Source organism: Sitodiplosis mosellana, unplaced genomic scaffold, assembly GCF_009176505.1.
Source record: "Sitodiplosis mosellana isolate CC-2019 unplaced genomic scaffold, AAFC_SMos_1.0 Smas_scaffold_6181, whole genome shotgun sequence".
NCBI lineage: Eukaryota > Metazoa > Arthropoda > Insecta > Diptera > Cecidomyiidae > Sitodiplosis > Sitodiplosis mosellana.
This window is the reverse complement of record NW_022601422.1, coordinates 3753327-3769572: the sequence shown is the minus strand read 5'-3', so window position 1 is coordinate 3769572 and position 16246 is coordinate 3753327. Positions and strand designations below refer to the sequence as shown.

The 16246-nt window shown below is 36.0% G+C and overlaps 1 protein-coding gene across 1 annotated transcript; it reads right to left on the bottom strand.

Moving 5' to 3' along the window:
- Positions 1 to 8567: 8567 nt before the first annotated feature.
- LOC129576165 (uncharacterized) lies at positions 8568 to 12105 on the bottom strand (the record flags this gene model as incomplete). Its single annotated transcript, XM_055460820.1, is given in 2 exon segments — positions 8568 to 11075; positions 11341 to 12105. Coding segments are annotated over 2 exon segments (1064 nt in total), but the record flags the coding sequence as incomplete, so codon positions are not given.
- Between the last annotated feature and the right edge of the window lie 4141 nt (positions 12106 to 16246).

Sequence of the window (16246 nt, the reverse complement as noted above, 5' to 3'; positions counted from 1 at the left end):
GTGCGTACTGGCTAACGAATGTGTAGACCAGTGAAAAAACTTCATTAAGAACTGAACGCAATCATCTGAACTGACGTTTGTGACTGACATTTAAATCACCAGGTCAGAGTTTAAATGAAACCAAACATCGACATTTTTTTTATTAAGTTTTTGAAAAAAAAAATAACTCAAATTATAAAAATGACTTTTAAATTGAAAATTAATTGAAATATATTAATTTTTTTTAAAATTTGTATGATTTGAATCAGAATACGCAAATCAAAAATTATTATACTTTGAATGTACTCATTTCACACAGATAGCTGGCTAACGATTGGCTTACACCAGTTGTTGGTGTAAGCCAAGGCTAAGACAATGCTGGCTAACGAAAAACCATCACTGAGAAAAGGTAACCATTTGAAGTTCGTCCAGCCAATTCGTCGGAGCAACCACGAAGTTCGACCAATTCACTACTCGACATCAGACAAGAATCAGAGATATTCGCTTTGAACGAACACTGTTTGCTGCTAGGGGTTTCACGTAAACTCGAAGGCCGAAGATTTGACTAAATAGCTGGAAATAAAACCATTTTATGTGTAAACTATAGATATTGCTTCTTTTTATTCATAAACTCGAATTTTTTAGAATTTTTTGAATCTAAAAATTCTGGAAGTGGGTTTTGGTGGATCCTCAGGATTGTTCGAAACCGCTCCTGGTTCTGGAAGTGGATCCTCAGGATGGACCAGGGCATTGTCAAACCCAGTCTGATCCATCCTGAAGATCCACAAAAACCCACTTCCAGAACCGGGAGCAGTTTTGAACGATCCTGGGGATCCACCAAAACCCACTTCCAGAACATAATTTTCAAGGTGAATGTTGAAATATTTCGAAATAATACGGATTTTGGTGAATCCCAGAGAATTTTAGAGAAAAGAGAGAAATATTGAAATTTTAGATGAATTTTAAGTTGCGTGAAACCCCTAGGTTTGCTGCTCTTATTTAAATTTTTGGACATCGATTCATCCGTCAATATGGCCCATACCTGCACGTTGTTCAGGCGATTGTTGGTACATCATCATTTTCCACGGATTCGAAAATATACATTCGATGAATATCCTGACAACGATGATCCATGTTTGTTCGTACTGTCATTAGTAAAGCTGCAACGAACACTACAATTTATTGGCCGATCCATCACTGAGCTCACCATTAATTTCAACCGTAAGATATATACGGAATATCTGATGTGACCACCGGAGAGATAGAACAGTCGCAAAATGAAGGTGGTTTCAAGTTCCAAGACTTGATTAATAAAAATTTCTTCGTTTTCGACGAGGCAGTGAAATCGACAAAATCAACTTCATGTTATAAGTTGCTTTTTTCGGCTCAATGTCCTCAGACGAACGAGAAATATGCGTTTGCGTCGAACTTGCCCCCTTCTTCGTGTCTCATCATGACAAACAATGATGATTTTGTGGATCACGGTGATTCCATTTGGCATAGCCGTATTTACAAATGGGATGTAGAACCCACACCGTGGCAGCATGTACATATACCACAGGCGACATCTTTTCAAATAATAATGAGTGAGTTGAGTATTACGCGAAGAGATGTCGCCTATGGTATATTGCTCTTTGCTGCCACGGTGTGGTAAAACCATATACTAATATTGACCCGCTCGACGTCAAAGCACTTTGACCTCCAGCAATTTTGTACGTTTTTGGTAGAATTTCAAAAAAGTGTTACGGTGACCTTGGGTTATTCGACATATCCTTTTTAAAATGAAAACGTACAACAACGGTCACACGGATTGAGGTGTAAAAGGAGCAAGAACAAACTAAAACAGAACACGAGCCAGAAATAGAGTCATGCACTGCGTCACCTCGTGATTAACGAAAGTGATTTTCATCGTGATGAAAGGATTTTTCGATCGTACTTGTAATGGAATACCCAGCTCACATCCGTGATGTTCAAACTGAACCGCAATCCCCTTCAAAACATTTACTCTGCTCTCATGAACTTGCGTTTTCTTGAAAAACTCACAATCGACTTCGATGGAAACGCACACGTTCAGCTTCAGGAAATCGCCCGTCCCCAAAATCTGTCCGAAATATCGTTTTGTGGCTTGCGTGAAAACAATTTACGAGTTTTTCTCGATTGTTTGGTCACATTCGTTAAGGTACAGAAAATACAACTGGATGGCGTTTATAATTGTCGCAAAAATAACCAGAACTATCAGCAGTCTCTCATGAGATTGGCTGAACTTCCGTATTTGAACATTTTCACAATGAGAGGTTTTAAAATTACCAAGGCAAATTTGATTGAATTCGTTCAGAATGCGAAACACTTGAAAAAAAAGATTAGTTGATGTATCCGAATGTGACCCACCCAACGATGCTCTGCTATCAGAGCTGAATTCATCTGAGTTTGGACAATTGAAAGTGTTTGGAAATGAGTTAGCGCGATCATATCTAAAAAAATTAGAAAAATTCGAATAGCAACGCATAAAGGGCTGACGTTTTTTTTTACGAAAAAGTCCATGAATAACAAAAATAAGAATTTTTACGATTAAAGTTTAGTTTTCTTACATTTTTATGTATTCCACTCAAAATTCTAATATGAAACAAATAAAAGAACCAACATAAAATGCAATTTTTTTTCAATTTTTTTTCAATTTGAGGTTATATCACTATTCGCTGAAACTAATCTGATATTTTCCACTTTTTTCGATTCAATCTCACTGCCAGAGATGAATTCTCAATGCAAACATTTGATGCGGTTGAAATGAACATGAGACTTTCGTCGCTCGATACACAGATACGAAACAAAAATAAAGCAATCCATTAAAATGGAACATGGAAAAGAAATCCGTAAGAATGAAACATAGTATGTGCCGTCTTAAGTATTTCGCTTTGCGGTGTTCCGTTTTGATAGATTTTTTGTCTGTAGTGTCGTTATGAACGAATCTTCTCGCATTGTGTCATATGAATGGATCTGTATCACATTGTTTCGTTACTCGAATATTTTTTCGTGTGTTTCATTTCAATTGATTCCCGAGCTATTGATGACGTAACTCGCATTTATCACATGATGCAAATTAAGTGATAAGGTGCCCGAATTTCGATGTGGCGATAACACCAATGAATTAGGCACAAAAAATACTATATGAGAATCGAAAAAAAAAAAAAAATTTAAACTTTTTTTCGATTTTTGCCTGTTTCGGATCGTCTACATGGGAAGTTTGTATGAAAACCTCGGAGCGCCGGTGTTTTACCCATATTGTTATACACATCAACAAAGCAGTCTGCTTCACCGTAGAAAAGAAGTGCGCAGTAAGGAAACAAGAACGTACAGGTTTCACCCAAAGCATAAAGCAGTTCTATCAAAATCTTTTACAATGTTTTTTAAATGCTCATATTCAGAACACAGGTAAAGGAATCACAAGTTCGCTAGAAGAAACAGAAGAAATTCGACCACAAAAATTGAAAAATGCAATTAGCTTCTTTTGCATGCGATATAATCGGCTTTATTTTGCATGTGTTTGCTTTGTTTTTCATTTTCTGTCACTTTTTCGTCGTACACATAAATGGAGCAGGACCGATGGCATTAATACATACACATGGGATCATCCGAAAGCCTAATGACTTTCTTACTTTCCAGCAATACAAATTATCGAGATATTAGAAGAAATCATTCGTTTCCGAGTGAACAGCACCTATTATTTTTGCGAACAAAAAAGAAACCTCATTGTGCTGACCAGTAAATTTCTGATTTTGAAGTCTATCAAATCGCACATTTTTGGTTAAGTGCAGCCAAAACTATTCGATACGTGTTCCTTAAGTCAACAGCTCGCTTTTTTCAAATATCGTATACAATATTCATATTGCAAATCAAACACACAAATCAACTTTCAAATATTCGATACACTTGATTCAACACTTGACATTCAATACTGTGGAAATGGCAAACGAGTTGAAAAGTACTACTGCATCGGAGTTGATCGCAAAGATGTATCTCAACGAACAATTAGCCGACGTTCACTTCGTGTTCAAATTCGATGATGATGTCCAAAAGGTGCCAGCACATAAATTAATATTGGCATCTCTAAGTCCGGTATTTCATGCGATGTTCTACGGATCATTGAAGGAGGGAAACGAAGTAAAAATTGAAGATGCCGATGCCGATGCATTCAAGGAGTTTCTTCAGATTTTCTATTTGAGTGAGGTGACAATAACTATGGAAAATATTGAGACCATTGTTCGGTTGGCCGACAAATACGATGTTCTCGGATATGTGAACGCTTCTGCCGTATTTCTCAGAAGCCAATTGACAATGGATAATGTGTGCTGGGCCTATCAGTTGGCTATGAATCTCAATAATAAAGAGCTGATCGAGTTCTGTGAGGATAAAATTGCCAGATCGCCAAAAGAATTGCCAGATCGCCCAAAAAGGGCTTGATATGCAAGGAAACCAGCATATTTGAAGCCTGTTTGACGTGGGCCAAAAACGCGTGTGAGAAAGATGATTTGGATGGAGCAAAAGCGGTGAATTTGAGATCTCAACTCGGCGATTGTTTTCAGTCAATTAGATTCAGTGAAATGACAGTTGAAGATTTCTTAACTATCGAAAATTCAAATGATGGACTCTTCACTTCAGATGAATTCAAGGATATAATACTTACTTCTACAGTAAAGGGATATGAACCGAAAATATTCAAACAGAATCCTCGAGTTTATAAGTTTAACTGGAATGAGAAAGATATTTTGAAGTGTGATCGACAAATTATGAGCAAATCAGAAACCAGTCTCAAGGAATCAGAAGTCGTTTGGTTTACATCAAATCAATTATTACTTTTGGGAGAAATTTATTCCACTTCCACGATAGGTATGGTAGATAATTACTATCGACATTATAAACAGTTCAATGCTGTGAGCGTAACAATTAGAGAAATCAGCAGCGATTCTTCAGAAAAAGTTTTGTATGAGGGCTTATCAAGAAAGTGGGTCAATGACGATATCAAAAATCCCAACTTGTTGACTCGTCAAAAAAGACTGAAAGTGGTGTTAACGCAACCGATTGCGATCAAACCGCATATTATGTATGAAATTCATTTTTCAGTACTCCTGGATCTTGATCCTTTGAGTTATTACGAAGGATGGTGGCCAACGGTTGAAATTCAATTCCATCAAAACCCATTCCATAAAGACTATTCATCTGGTTGGATTCGGTCTCTGAGCTTTAACAGATTGTAAAATTCATTTAAAAAAGCATCCAATTGCATATAAACTGAAAATAAAAATTGTTTCTTTTACCTAATTTGAATAAAAATTTGACAGAATCGGCAAAAATTACGTATTTAATAAAGGCTTTAACATATCATTTATTAATCAACCTCAAATGAATACGCACCGAATATATGTACGTCTACCAGCTAAAAGCGACACTTCCACATCCAATTTTGATTAAACTTCAATTTATGTATGAAGTATGGAAATTCGACTAGCCAAAATATGCTACTACTACTCAATGGAAATAGAAAATGGAATTGAAAATCAGTTCCAACAAAAGCTGGATCTCTGATTTAATTTAAAAAAAAAAAAGATTCATAATGCGTAAATCATTTCGAAAAACCAGCATAAGAAATAAAATTTTTATGTAAAATAATTAAACATGTCATATACAAAATTTCAACAAATTTAATGAAAATAATAAAGGGTGTTTTTTTTTAAATTTTTTTTTTTTAATTTGAAATAAAAGGCACAAATTCCGATATTTTGATCGTACAGCTTGGTTTATTTGATAGATAAATTCATATAATTTAATGTCCGACATACATTTTGGGGATATGACCACCTCCCCTCATTTTTTACCCACCCCTCCTGACAGTCCATTTTTGAGCTATTTTGGAAGATTTTGAGGTCATATACTCACAATTTCATGAAATTTGCTGAACTTTAAAGTGTAAATCGGTTCATTTTGATCTGAGTAAACAAAAGAATTCATGTATCCCCACGGGGAGTAGCCCATAGCCGTAAAATAGGGTCATTTTGTTGGATGATGTACAGATTGCATATTCGAAATTTTGGGAAAAAAACTTACACGAGACAGTTTCTCCAGTAAATTGATTTTTTTGCTCAAAATATGCTATGATATGGACATTTTATTTAATCCGGTGATCATCCAGACCAATTTTGTCAGAAAAAGTGGAAAAGTTGTTTTTGGGTATAGCCCAAATGGCTGTGAATAGAGGCTGCTCGATGAAACCAGATTACTGCTCAAAAACAGATTTCGTCACTCTGTACTAATGAGTTTTGGGCTAATTCGTATTTGTTTCGTTATTTCATGCAAATTTAGGCTAAAACCTGACCATATTTTGAGCACGAAATAACTTTTGTCGTCAATTATAAGCGGGAAAAAAAAAAAAAAAATAGGTCGAAAAATTTAGTGTCCTGAAGACCCCCCAAAAAGGAGGGGAGGTTGTCATATCCCCAAACTGTATGTCGGACATTAAATTATATGAATTTATCTATCAAATAAACCAAGCGGTACGATCAAAATATCGGAATTTGTGCCTTTTATTTGAAATTAAAAAAAAAACGTTAAAAAAACACCCTTTACCTTCCTTTCTTCTCGAAATGAGCGCTAATTATCTCTTTGAATGGCTCTCTCTTTGGCTGCAATCTCTTAATATTATAAAGCACATACCAAATTTCAAGTGAAATATAGTTGGAACAGCTAAATCATTAAAGTTTCTAAAGGTAAAATCTCCTTTTCTGTTTTTTTTTTTTCTCCATTAAAGTATTGTTTTCAAAATGTTAATATCCCCAATGAGAAATATGTGACTAGAAATTGTATGGAGTGTCGAATGTCTAAGAAGTTACTAAAGCCGACGATTTTTTAAACGAGATTCCTCCCCCCCCCCCCCCTAAAAAAATTCTAGTTACGTCACTGATCAGAATGCATGTTACAAATTTGAAATTTGACATTTATGTCAGATGTGTATCAAGGGGAATTAAAACTAATGAAATATCAACCAGAGCTGTTTATTTGCAAAAATGCATCTTAGTCATCAAAAACGATGTTTTTTTTATTGTTTTATTCAAAGTAATCAAATTAGAGACTCAATTTTTGCATAGATTCGCTTACATTGTAATGAAAATGCTTGAACTTTTAATACGCTATGACACAATACGAAAGATTCTATTTATGCAATATTCGAATTAGAAAAACCATTTAAAGCGACAGATTTATGGTTGAAACAAAGTAAGCGTCGTCATAAAACGGGAGTGTTTCTTTGTTGCTGGTCTCATTTTCATGTTCATTATTATTAAGCAGATCATTCCACGATGCATTCGCTTGTATGCATCGCATCGATGTTGACATTGGATTAAATTGCCTTGGGTCGAATCATGAGAAAGGTATGAAATCAGTATTCTGTCCTGGGTAATGTAAATAGCGCCTTGTTGCAGTCATTTCATATAATTTATGACAAGTACTAATTCATCCACTTGCCGGGAGTTTTTTTGTAGCCTGAATCCAAATTGAAACCGCATTCGGCAAAAACAATGAATATACAAAAGAAAATGACGGCATTTTTTATTTCACGTTGTTCGTGTAAATTCTCAATTATTCATGAATCATCATTATTGCACGTTGCGGCTGAGCACTTGGTTTCGATTGACACTCTGCAATCTAGTCACGCGTATCAAAAAAAAAAAAAAAAAATTGGAAGACTCATGGAAAATGCATGTCGCTGAAAAATTACCAGGTTTTTTTTTCGGCACTTGTACCTTACACCATTTATTCACTTGCTCTTTTTCTTCACGATTCAGTCATTTACCTTCTGTTGTTTTTTGTTCAACTTGTTTTATGATCCTCATTAGAAAAGTTCTCGTAAAAAAGAACAGAAAAAATAATGCACAAACAAAATACTCAAGAAATTGAGTTGATTTCATTTGTAAGCGATTTTGTTTCACCATTTTTAGTCTCTTATCCACTTAACTTCTGGCGTCTCAACGTCCATTCGTCGTTGTCTTACCTTTTCTCCTTCATTTTTCTTTTTTGTACACGTTTTTTTGCCGCATTTGTTTTCTGCGCTTCTCGGATCGGTTTTCAATAAAACGCAATGCAAATAACAGCCAAAGCAAACACGAAGAAGACAAAAATGGAGGAAAAAATGACAAAATTAGCCAATTCGCGAAATTAACGAGTAAACAATGCTTCAAGTGGACTTTGAATCGAACAAACTGAAAGTGAGTTCAGAATTGTGCAAATTTGGCAGAATTTCTTTTCTTTCGGGAGGAATGATTTCTGCTTTTCGAATGGAATACACAATTTTACTATGAAATGCAAATAAAAGTGTAAGAAATGAAATATTGGGCCAATTTCCACTCAAGACAGACCAGGCTAATGGGCAGTATCTTTTCAAATTTCTTGAAAAAAACATTTTGCTGTAGAATTTTCTTTTGGATTTTTATCGATTTTGGAAGCAAAACACCATCATCTCTACTTACCAAGCTTGCACTTTCTCTCAAGAAAAAGGAGGAAAAAATCAAAGGAAATAAAAAAAACAATTTCAAGCCTAACGATTGATTTTTTGATATTTTTTGGTCGTTTTTATTTGTATTTTCAAAATGTTTCTTCTTTAAATTGCATAAAATTAGTTAATTATCGTTCGTAATTGTAAAATAGAATTTGTTGTTGGTGTATAATAACGTTTCAACGTCTAAAATAAAGAAGAAAAAACAATGTTAAAAATAAAAATGTGGTTCGATGTGTGACCAAATTAGGATGTGTGGTGGCGTTTGACGGCAAAATAAAATAATACAGACGAGAACAATTTCATTTTAATTTGCGAAAATTGTTTAGATGTAATTGTATGACAATTATTAATTTTTTTTGTTTGCTATTGCTCCCTGCTCCTAGCTGCCAAATAGCGGTTGTTTTTGTCGGTGCAAAGCAACAGCAGCAGGAGGCGTTGCCGACTCTTTTTTTTTAACTTGTGTTTTTGTATTTTTTTCGTGCTTTTAACAGTTTTTTTTATTTTTCATTCATGATGATAATAATAAGCCTTATTAAAAATCATAATACAAAAATACTTTTTCAATTGGCAAGATGATTACATTTGCATATATAATTTGTGTATGTGTGTGTGTGTGTGTGTGTTTTGCATAAAATTAAGAGCAAATAATTATGATACGAATTACAAATAAAATATAATTTATGATAAAAACTAACAACTTAACGAAGAAAAAAATAAAACGTAAAGAAGAAGAAGAATAAAAATAAAAGAATATGGGGGGGGGGGGGGGTTTCGATATTTAAATCGTTTGGCCATATCGTAAATGATTAGTATATAATAGTATCATTCGTGTGCGACAGCGGCATCTCGATGAATATATCGCGGACAACACGAATGAGAAATGATGAGACATTTAAGATTGTTTTTGTTTTCTCTTTTCTTTCTCGCATTTCGTTTGCTTTTTTCAATCGAAACGAGTGGTAAAAAAAAAGAAGATTTATCGAAAATAAAATACGATGGGTAAAATGTTATGCAAATGTGTGGTAACGACAAATTTGAGGCAAGACTTGAGTTTGGGTACTTCAAACCGAACATTCGCGGATGAAATGTGTCGGTAGAATTTGGCAATGAATTTTTGCGGCAAATCGGAAAAAACGACGCTATGTTTGTAGAAAATAAGTGTAAATTAAGCTGCGGTCAATTCAACTATTTCAGAAGTGAGAGAGAGAGAGAAGAGAGTGTCATCGAAACCACAACATGCTAACAAACTGGACTGTATATATCGACACTTTTCCGGGGAAGGGAAAAAAAAGTATTCTTTAGAGTGTATCCAAACTGGCTTTACCGTATCGTATTTTATGCAATCCCTTCGATTGGTCATCGATGATTTATGATTTATCACAAAAAAAGGAGGCAATGATTCAAGAAAATTATATATGGGATATATATGATGCAAAGTGTTTGCCCTTAACATAATTTCAATAAGAAAAAACACATTACAGCAACGCTGTACATTACTGTTTTGTCTTAAATCGAAAAGATTTCGTTTCATTTTTTTCGTTAGCTTTTTGAAATGAAAATCGTGAAAATCAAAATTTATTTTGCTTCTTGCTTGTTGTTACACGGCAAAACGATCAAAAAATATGTGCGCTGCAAAGAGAAGACCTTGATTGGCTATCGCAGTTGGTTTTTTTTAGTAATAATTTAAGAAGAAAAAAAAATTTAAAAAGAATAATAAAAATGGATCAAAAGGAGACATGAGAACGTTGATAGTTAGCCAAGTATCAATGAATTTGGCGAGCACAAATTGACGCACTAAGTGTGTTTCTCTCTCTTTTCTTTGCGTTTGATATTCATTTCAAGTGATTTCTTTTTTAATTAGTCTAGTGTTTTTGTTTCCCTACATTTAGATATTGCCTACAGTCTAAACCTAAACCGAAATCATAATTCGACTTTTTATTTTCTGTTTTGTTTTTGTGTATATCCCGCCAGGCAAACGGATCTTTTTTTTTTCTCTTTCTCTCACACACTTTTCTTTTACTTATTCACTTCTCGCTTTTTGTTTCGTAGTTGACACGTTGGTGGTGCCAATTTGGCGCCAACGCAGTCGAGTATCCCAGTCGAAAGTCAGAACATCACAAAATTACACCTGAACCTGATAATGTGTATTTTTTTTTTTCATTCATTCATTCATATAATTGAAGTCGAAATTGAAAGAAATTCGCGATTTTTCCTCTTCCAACTCGCGGAATTCATCATTCGTTTGTTCGTTAAAATTATAGTAATGGCGCGTTTTGCTTGCGATTTAGATGATGTTTGTCCTTTTTGTGACTGATGCGCCGGCACGTGAGGCTCACAACAATTGCAAATGCAGCGATCGTTACGCAGATTCCGAGCACAATGCGCAATGGAACATACCAATCTTCATCATTGTTGATCGGTTTGGTCGATGATGCATTCATATTATCTATAATATCTGGACTCAAATCGAAATCGGTGCTTGTCTCTGTGTCCCATGTCGTCGATTGAGTCGTGGTTATTTGGCCAACAGCAATCGTACTGTTCGCTATATCATCTGGATAAAATGGAGAAGGGAAAATTGGGTTAATTTTGGTTTAAATTAAAGATAAAGCGTTTTTTTTTCCTTTTTTATCCGAGAAAATTTGATAATTTTACTTTACTTGGAATCCAACTAGAACTAAATTTCAAACAAAAAGACTCGTTCGAGAGTCGAAATGAGGTAAATGATTCAAAAATGAATTGAGTTGATTTGTTCCCCTAAATAATTCAGTACTGGAAAGCAAAATAGATCAAAAAAAAAAAACTATTCTGATTCTCACCTAATCCCAAAGTGGTTTGTTTAGTGGTGGTAGAAGTGCTAATGGTGGTTGTCGTGGTCGCATTCGATTTGGCGCAAGTGCAAATGGCGCAACCACGAACTGGATCGTGTTCGAAACCGTTGCGACATTGACGATCACATTCAATTTCTGGCTCGCAGAATTTACTATCACTAATATCACAAACTTGGCAGCATTCACCCTCGATTGTGCGTCTCTTTTCGCAATTCAATGATTTACAGATCGATGCTTCGCAGCTGGTTTCACCAGTTTCGGTGCATGTGCAATGTGTGCACGGATCTTCGGACCATTGTTCCAGTGCATTGATATGTCTGCGTAGATTGTGTGAATAGCATGTTGGCTTTTCGGTGGTGCATCGATACTTAGCACAGCAGCTGCCTGGTACTTGTGACGCTTGTGCAACGGTCATTTTGTATGTATTGGGCGGGCATTTGAATTCTGGGCATTTATCAAAATCACATTTGCATTCGCAACATTTTTGAGCAGTAGCAACAGCCAATGATGTGTCATTGTTGGCATCGCGTCGACGTCGAATGTAATCGCCGGGAACGATTTTGATCGATTCTCGTCGTCGTGTCAGTATGGCACGTTTTCGTTTCAATGTGATTGCCTCGTGAAGTGGTTGTGGCGGCGGCGCTTCCGTTGCATTCATCGCCAATAGGATCGAATCATAATTATCAATTCGTACAACTTTACTATCCGATGGACATTGCAGGTCACACACGATGCTCGAACAATCAGGTGGCTCTGTAGAAGAAAAAAAGAAAACAAAATTATAAATCTCAATTAAATACCATATAAAAAATACGTCACTAAAAATAACAAATTCGAATAAATTACGAATCTCATGTCTCAATTAAGTAAAACGATTAAATGGTGTTTCCACTCTCTCTCTCTCTCTCTCTCTCTCTCTCTCTCGATCGCTGTCGCTGTCTCTCCCTGTGTCTGTCTTTTCTCATTCGATTCAGTTTAAAAACAGCATTTTATGCGCTGATTTAAATGCGTGAGTGTGAACCGTGTGAGTTGTGTGGCTGTGCCACTCAATCTTTTCCTCAGTAATTCGTTATCATGCCACACACACACACAACTCATTGTCCCGTTCAAACAACAAAAATCTAAATTTAATTTCATCAAAGTGTTTACAACAGAATGAAAAATAGACGATCGTTGACAATAAAAAAAGAAGCGACGCATCCAAAGAATAACAAGAATCAAAACGAAACTCATCCAAAAACAACACAAACAGATAAAATCCAAATCAACAAGAATAAGAAATTGGTTGGCACCGAAAGAAAAAAAAAAAAAAAAGAAGTTCGTTTGACGTGAATATTTGGTATAATAAATTTCAATGCGACGTCTAGGTGAAATGAAATGAATGAAATTTTCGGGAAGAAAAAGAAATCTCGTAAAATCACAATACGTGCAGAGAGCCATGCTACTCACTCAAAGTCGAAATCATTTCATCGCCAATAAAGTGGCCATTTAAAAAGAAAATGCCATTTTCGAAGGGAATTTTCTCTCTCTCAATTTGTATTCCGATCATTTCGGCCCGATTTATGGGCTGTACTTTGTGTTCATCGTCAATTTCGATGAACTTTTAACGATGTGATGAACAAAAACGGTCACCGACTTATTTACCGAGGTAAAATACGCCAACGATTGACGATCCGAAATGACATAATAAAAACGAGAGACAAATGAAACGCAACATTATAACAAAATCGACAGAACAAAAGCAAATCGAAACAATCAACTCTTGACAATCCAGACAGAGACGTATACAAAAGTTTTGCGCAATGTTTACGCTCTTCGGTCTTTTTATTTGGTTTGCGGTTTTTGGTTGTTTGCTATTTAAAATGCACACAAACTGCATGATGTTGAATGCAAAATTTTCGAACACTACATTTCGCTTGTTTGTTTTAATGAATTGTGTGTATGTTCTGTATTCTGATGAAGTGATTCTCGTCGTCGTCGTCTTCGTCTGCATCGTCATTGTTGCTGTTTTTTTATGGCCCCATACCCCTTTCATCGTCTGTCTTGTTGAATTATCGGTGCTGTCATTTATGAGAGCTGCACATTTATTCGACAACGATATATGAGCTGTGCGAGAATTGAATTTGCAGAAAAATGAGAGCCATTTGGCCACGAATTTCGCGTGTGTGTGTGTGTGTGTGTGTGTGTGTGCCCAAGTTTGCAAATGATAATGCAAATGCATACGTATGTTGATGCAATCCTATTTTTAACAGGCAACAAGAATGCGCGCTCTGACGTCCCCGAAATGAAATTGAAAATGGAAATCGAGAAAGAGAGAAAGAGAGAGAGAGAGAGAATGAGTGAGAAAACGAGAGGAGGCGGTTTGAAAATGCATCGAAATTGCGATGCATATACTTTATGACTTTCAACCGAATTTTTGCCAATGAACTTTATTTTCCACTCTAAATATATAACAAAACGGCAATTTACTGACGTTAAATTTAGACGAAGCGACGAATCAATTAATCCTAAATCATTTTTTGTAAACTAGAATTGTGCTATTTGCTGATCGTTCTTCTGAACGAGCTGAGCTGTGTTTCTTTTTTCTGAAAAAAAAAGGGAAGCGAACGAAAAAAAAGCAGAATCGCTCAAGCAGATGTTTGTGAATAGTCTCTCTTCGGCGGCCGTCAGCTTAAAATCCGAAGAACCAAGCTTAAGAGAAACCAGTTCTACGTTGTGTATTGTTTTTTTTTCTGTATACCGTGGTTTGGTTCTCGCACAGCGTGAGAGATTCCGAAAATATGAGTAAATAAGAGAGAGAGATAGAGCGAGAGAAAGACCCATGCAAAAAGAACAAAAATACGGGGCGAATAGCATTAATAAGCATAAAAGTCGATTTATTAGCAAATCCAAGTCTGTGCCTGCCTTTTTGGATTCACTCAATGCAACATAGATTACAATGTCTATTACAAGCTGGCCCCGTAGACACACACAGAAACAACGGTGCTGCTGATGTGTGCATCGAGTCGGTTGGTCATTGTTGTTGTTGTTGTTGTTTTTTTTTCGGTACACATGCAAAAAAGGAACCGGATTGAAGGCTTTTTTTTTCTTCTTTGCACGTTGCAACGTTTTGTTGCGTACGTGCTGAAAAAGCAAGACGCAGTTCGATTCACAGACAACATCATATATCAAGAAATCAAAGCCATCGATTACACTGCCAGATAAATGGCACCGATACACCACTTGTTCAAACCAACAACAACAAAACACAGAAACCCTTTTGATCTTCAAAAGAATGGGCTTCTCTCTGTGTCCATCTCTCTTATTCTGTCTTTCTCTTTCCTCTTGACTCTCCATCGCTCAATGTTGAAATGAGCATGAAACATTCACAAGATAAGGAAGAAGAAGAGGAAAACTATCTTCAAGTGAAGATTCTTCGGCTGCGATCGACAACCTGCTGCATTTCCCAACCGAAACTTTTTGCCACATATGTCACCCAATTGAATCGAGCACCATGAGCTCGCACATTTATAATAATCGACATAGTCAAACTACACACAGGCCAAACAGTTCACATGGGCCAACTAGATACGGTTTATTTGCTATGCAAATGCAATGCGCTATTGGATTGAATATATCAACAAACCGTAAAGATTATTGATAGGCTCGACGGCTTTTGCGATGCAAAAGAGGAGAAAAGTATTATACTTGGTAAAAATGAGCTGAAGACGAATTATGGTCATACGAAGATGATGTGCAGACTGGACTTTTGATTTTGATAACACATTTTGATCAGCATTTTAGCCAAGGGCAGAACTTTGATTATGATCAAGATTTAAACTGAAATGAATGGTTTGAAGCGAAAATGTAATACAATAAAATGAGATAGCTATATAGGTCACTATAGTTTACTATACAGCTATCCCTTTTCCGCTCATTCATCATCGTCATTTTTCCGCTCCACTTTTCTGTATTACATTTTCGCTCCAAACCCGTTCAAATATACCTCGATTTTGAGGTGAAAAAGTATCAAACACATGTGAGTAATCAATGGTTTTGTTGATAATATTGTGAATAAACAACTGGTGCAAACCAATAGACTTCACTTTTAAGTGAAAGTTATTTATTCTTCATAACAATGCGAATAAAAAGCGATGGCCTATGAATAGGATCAATTCTGTAAAAAGTTGACTTCCAAATGCAATTGTGTTCAGTGTTATTACATCACCATCACATCGCCTGAAACAAGCCAATTGTGAGAATATAGCAAAAGCGAAGATATTATGGAAACGCATCGCAGATACGTGTTGAGCGTGAGTGCGCGGTCTCATGATTGTTGTGTGCGCACCTCTTTTAGCATCGTTTCATTCGTTCTGCATGAACTTATACTTGAATGTATCTCTTTATTGAGGTAATAAAAATTTGTGCAGCATGAACAAGACAAAAAGAGAGTACAGAATCGGTTGACGGTACGTGTATTGTTGTTCTTGAATCGTGGCGCATTCATGTATATTTATTTAGTGGCCGGCCTGTTTTTTTTTCTTCTCTTTTCATTTCGATATCAGTTAGCAAACGAGAAGCGCCTTGACAACGCAACTCGTATGCAACTGAAAATGAAATGATTCTCTCTTGCGGCTGTGAACCGAATTATGTTTTATCACGTAATGTGCACACGGATTTTGTGACCGTGCACGGTCGATGGGTGATACAGAGAAATAGCGACAAAATAGCTAACAGCCAATTCATTTATGAAAACCGAGTACCGAGTAATTGTTCTTGTCAGTCATTAAGCAAAATGTGGCTCTCACTCACTCTCTAATGGTGAACGCTCGTGCGTCGTCGCTTCTAGGTTACTTTTCTTTTCGGTCGTCGTTGTCGTTGTCGTTGTCGTTGTCGTTGTCGTTGTCGTTGTCGT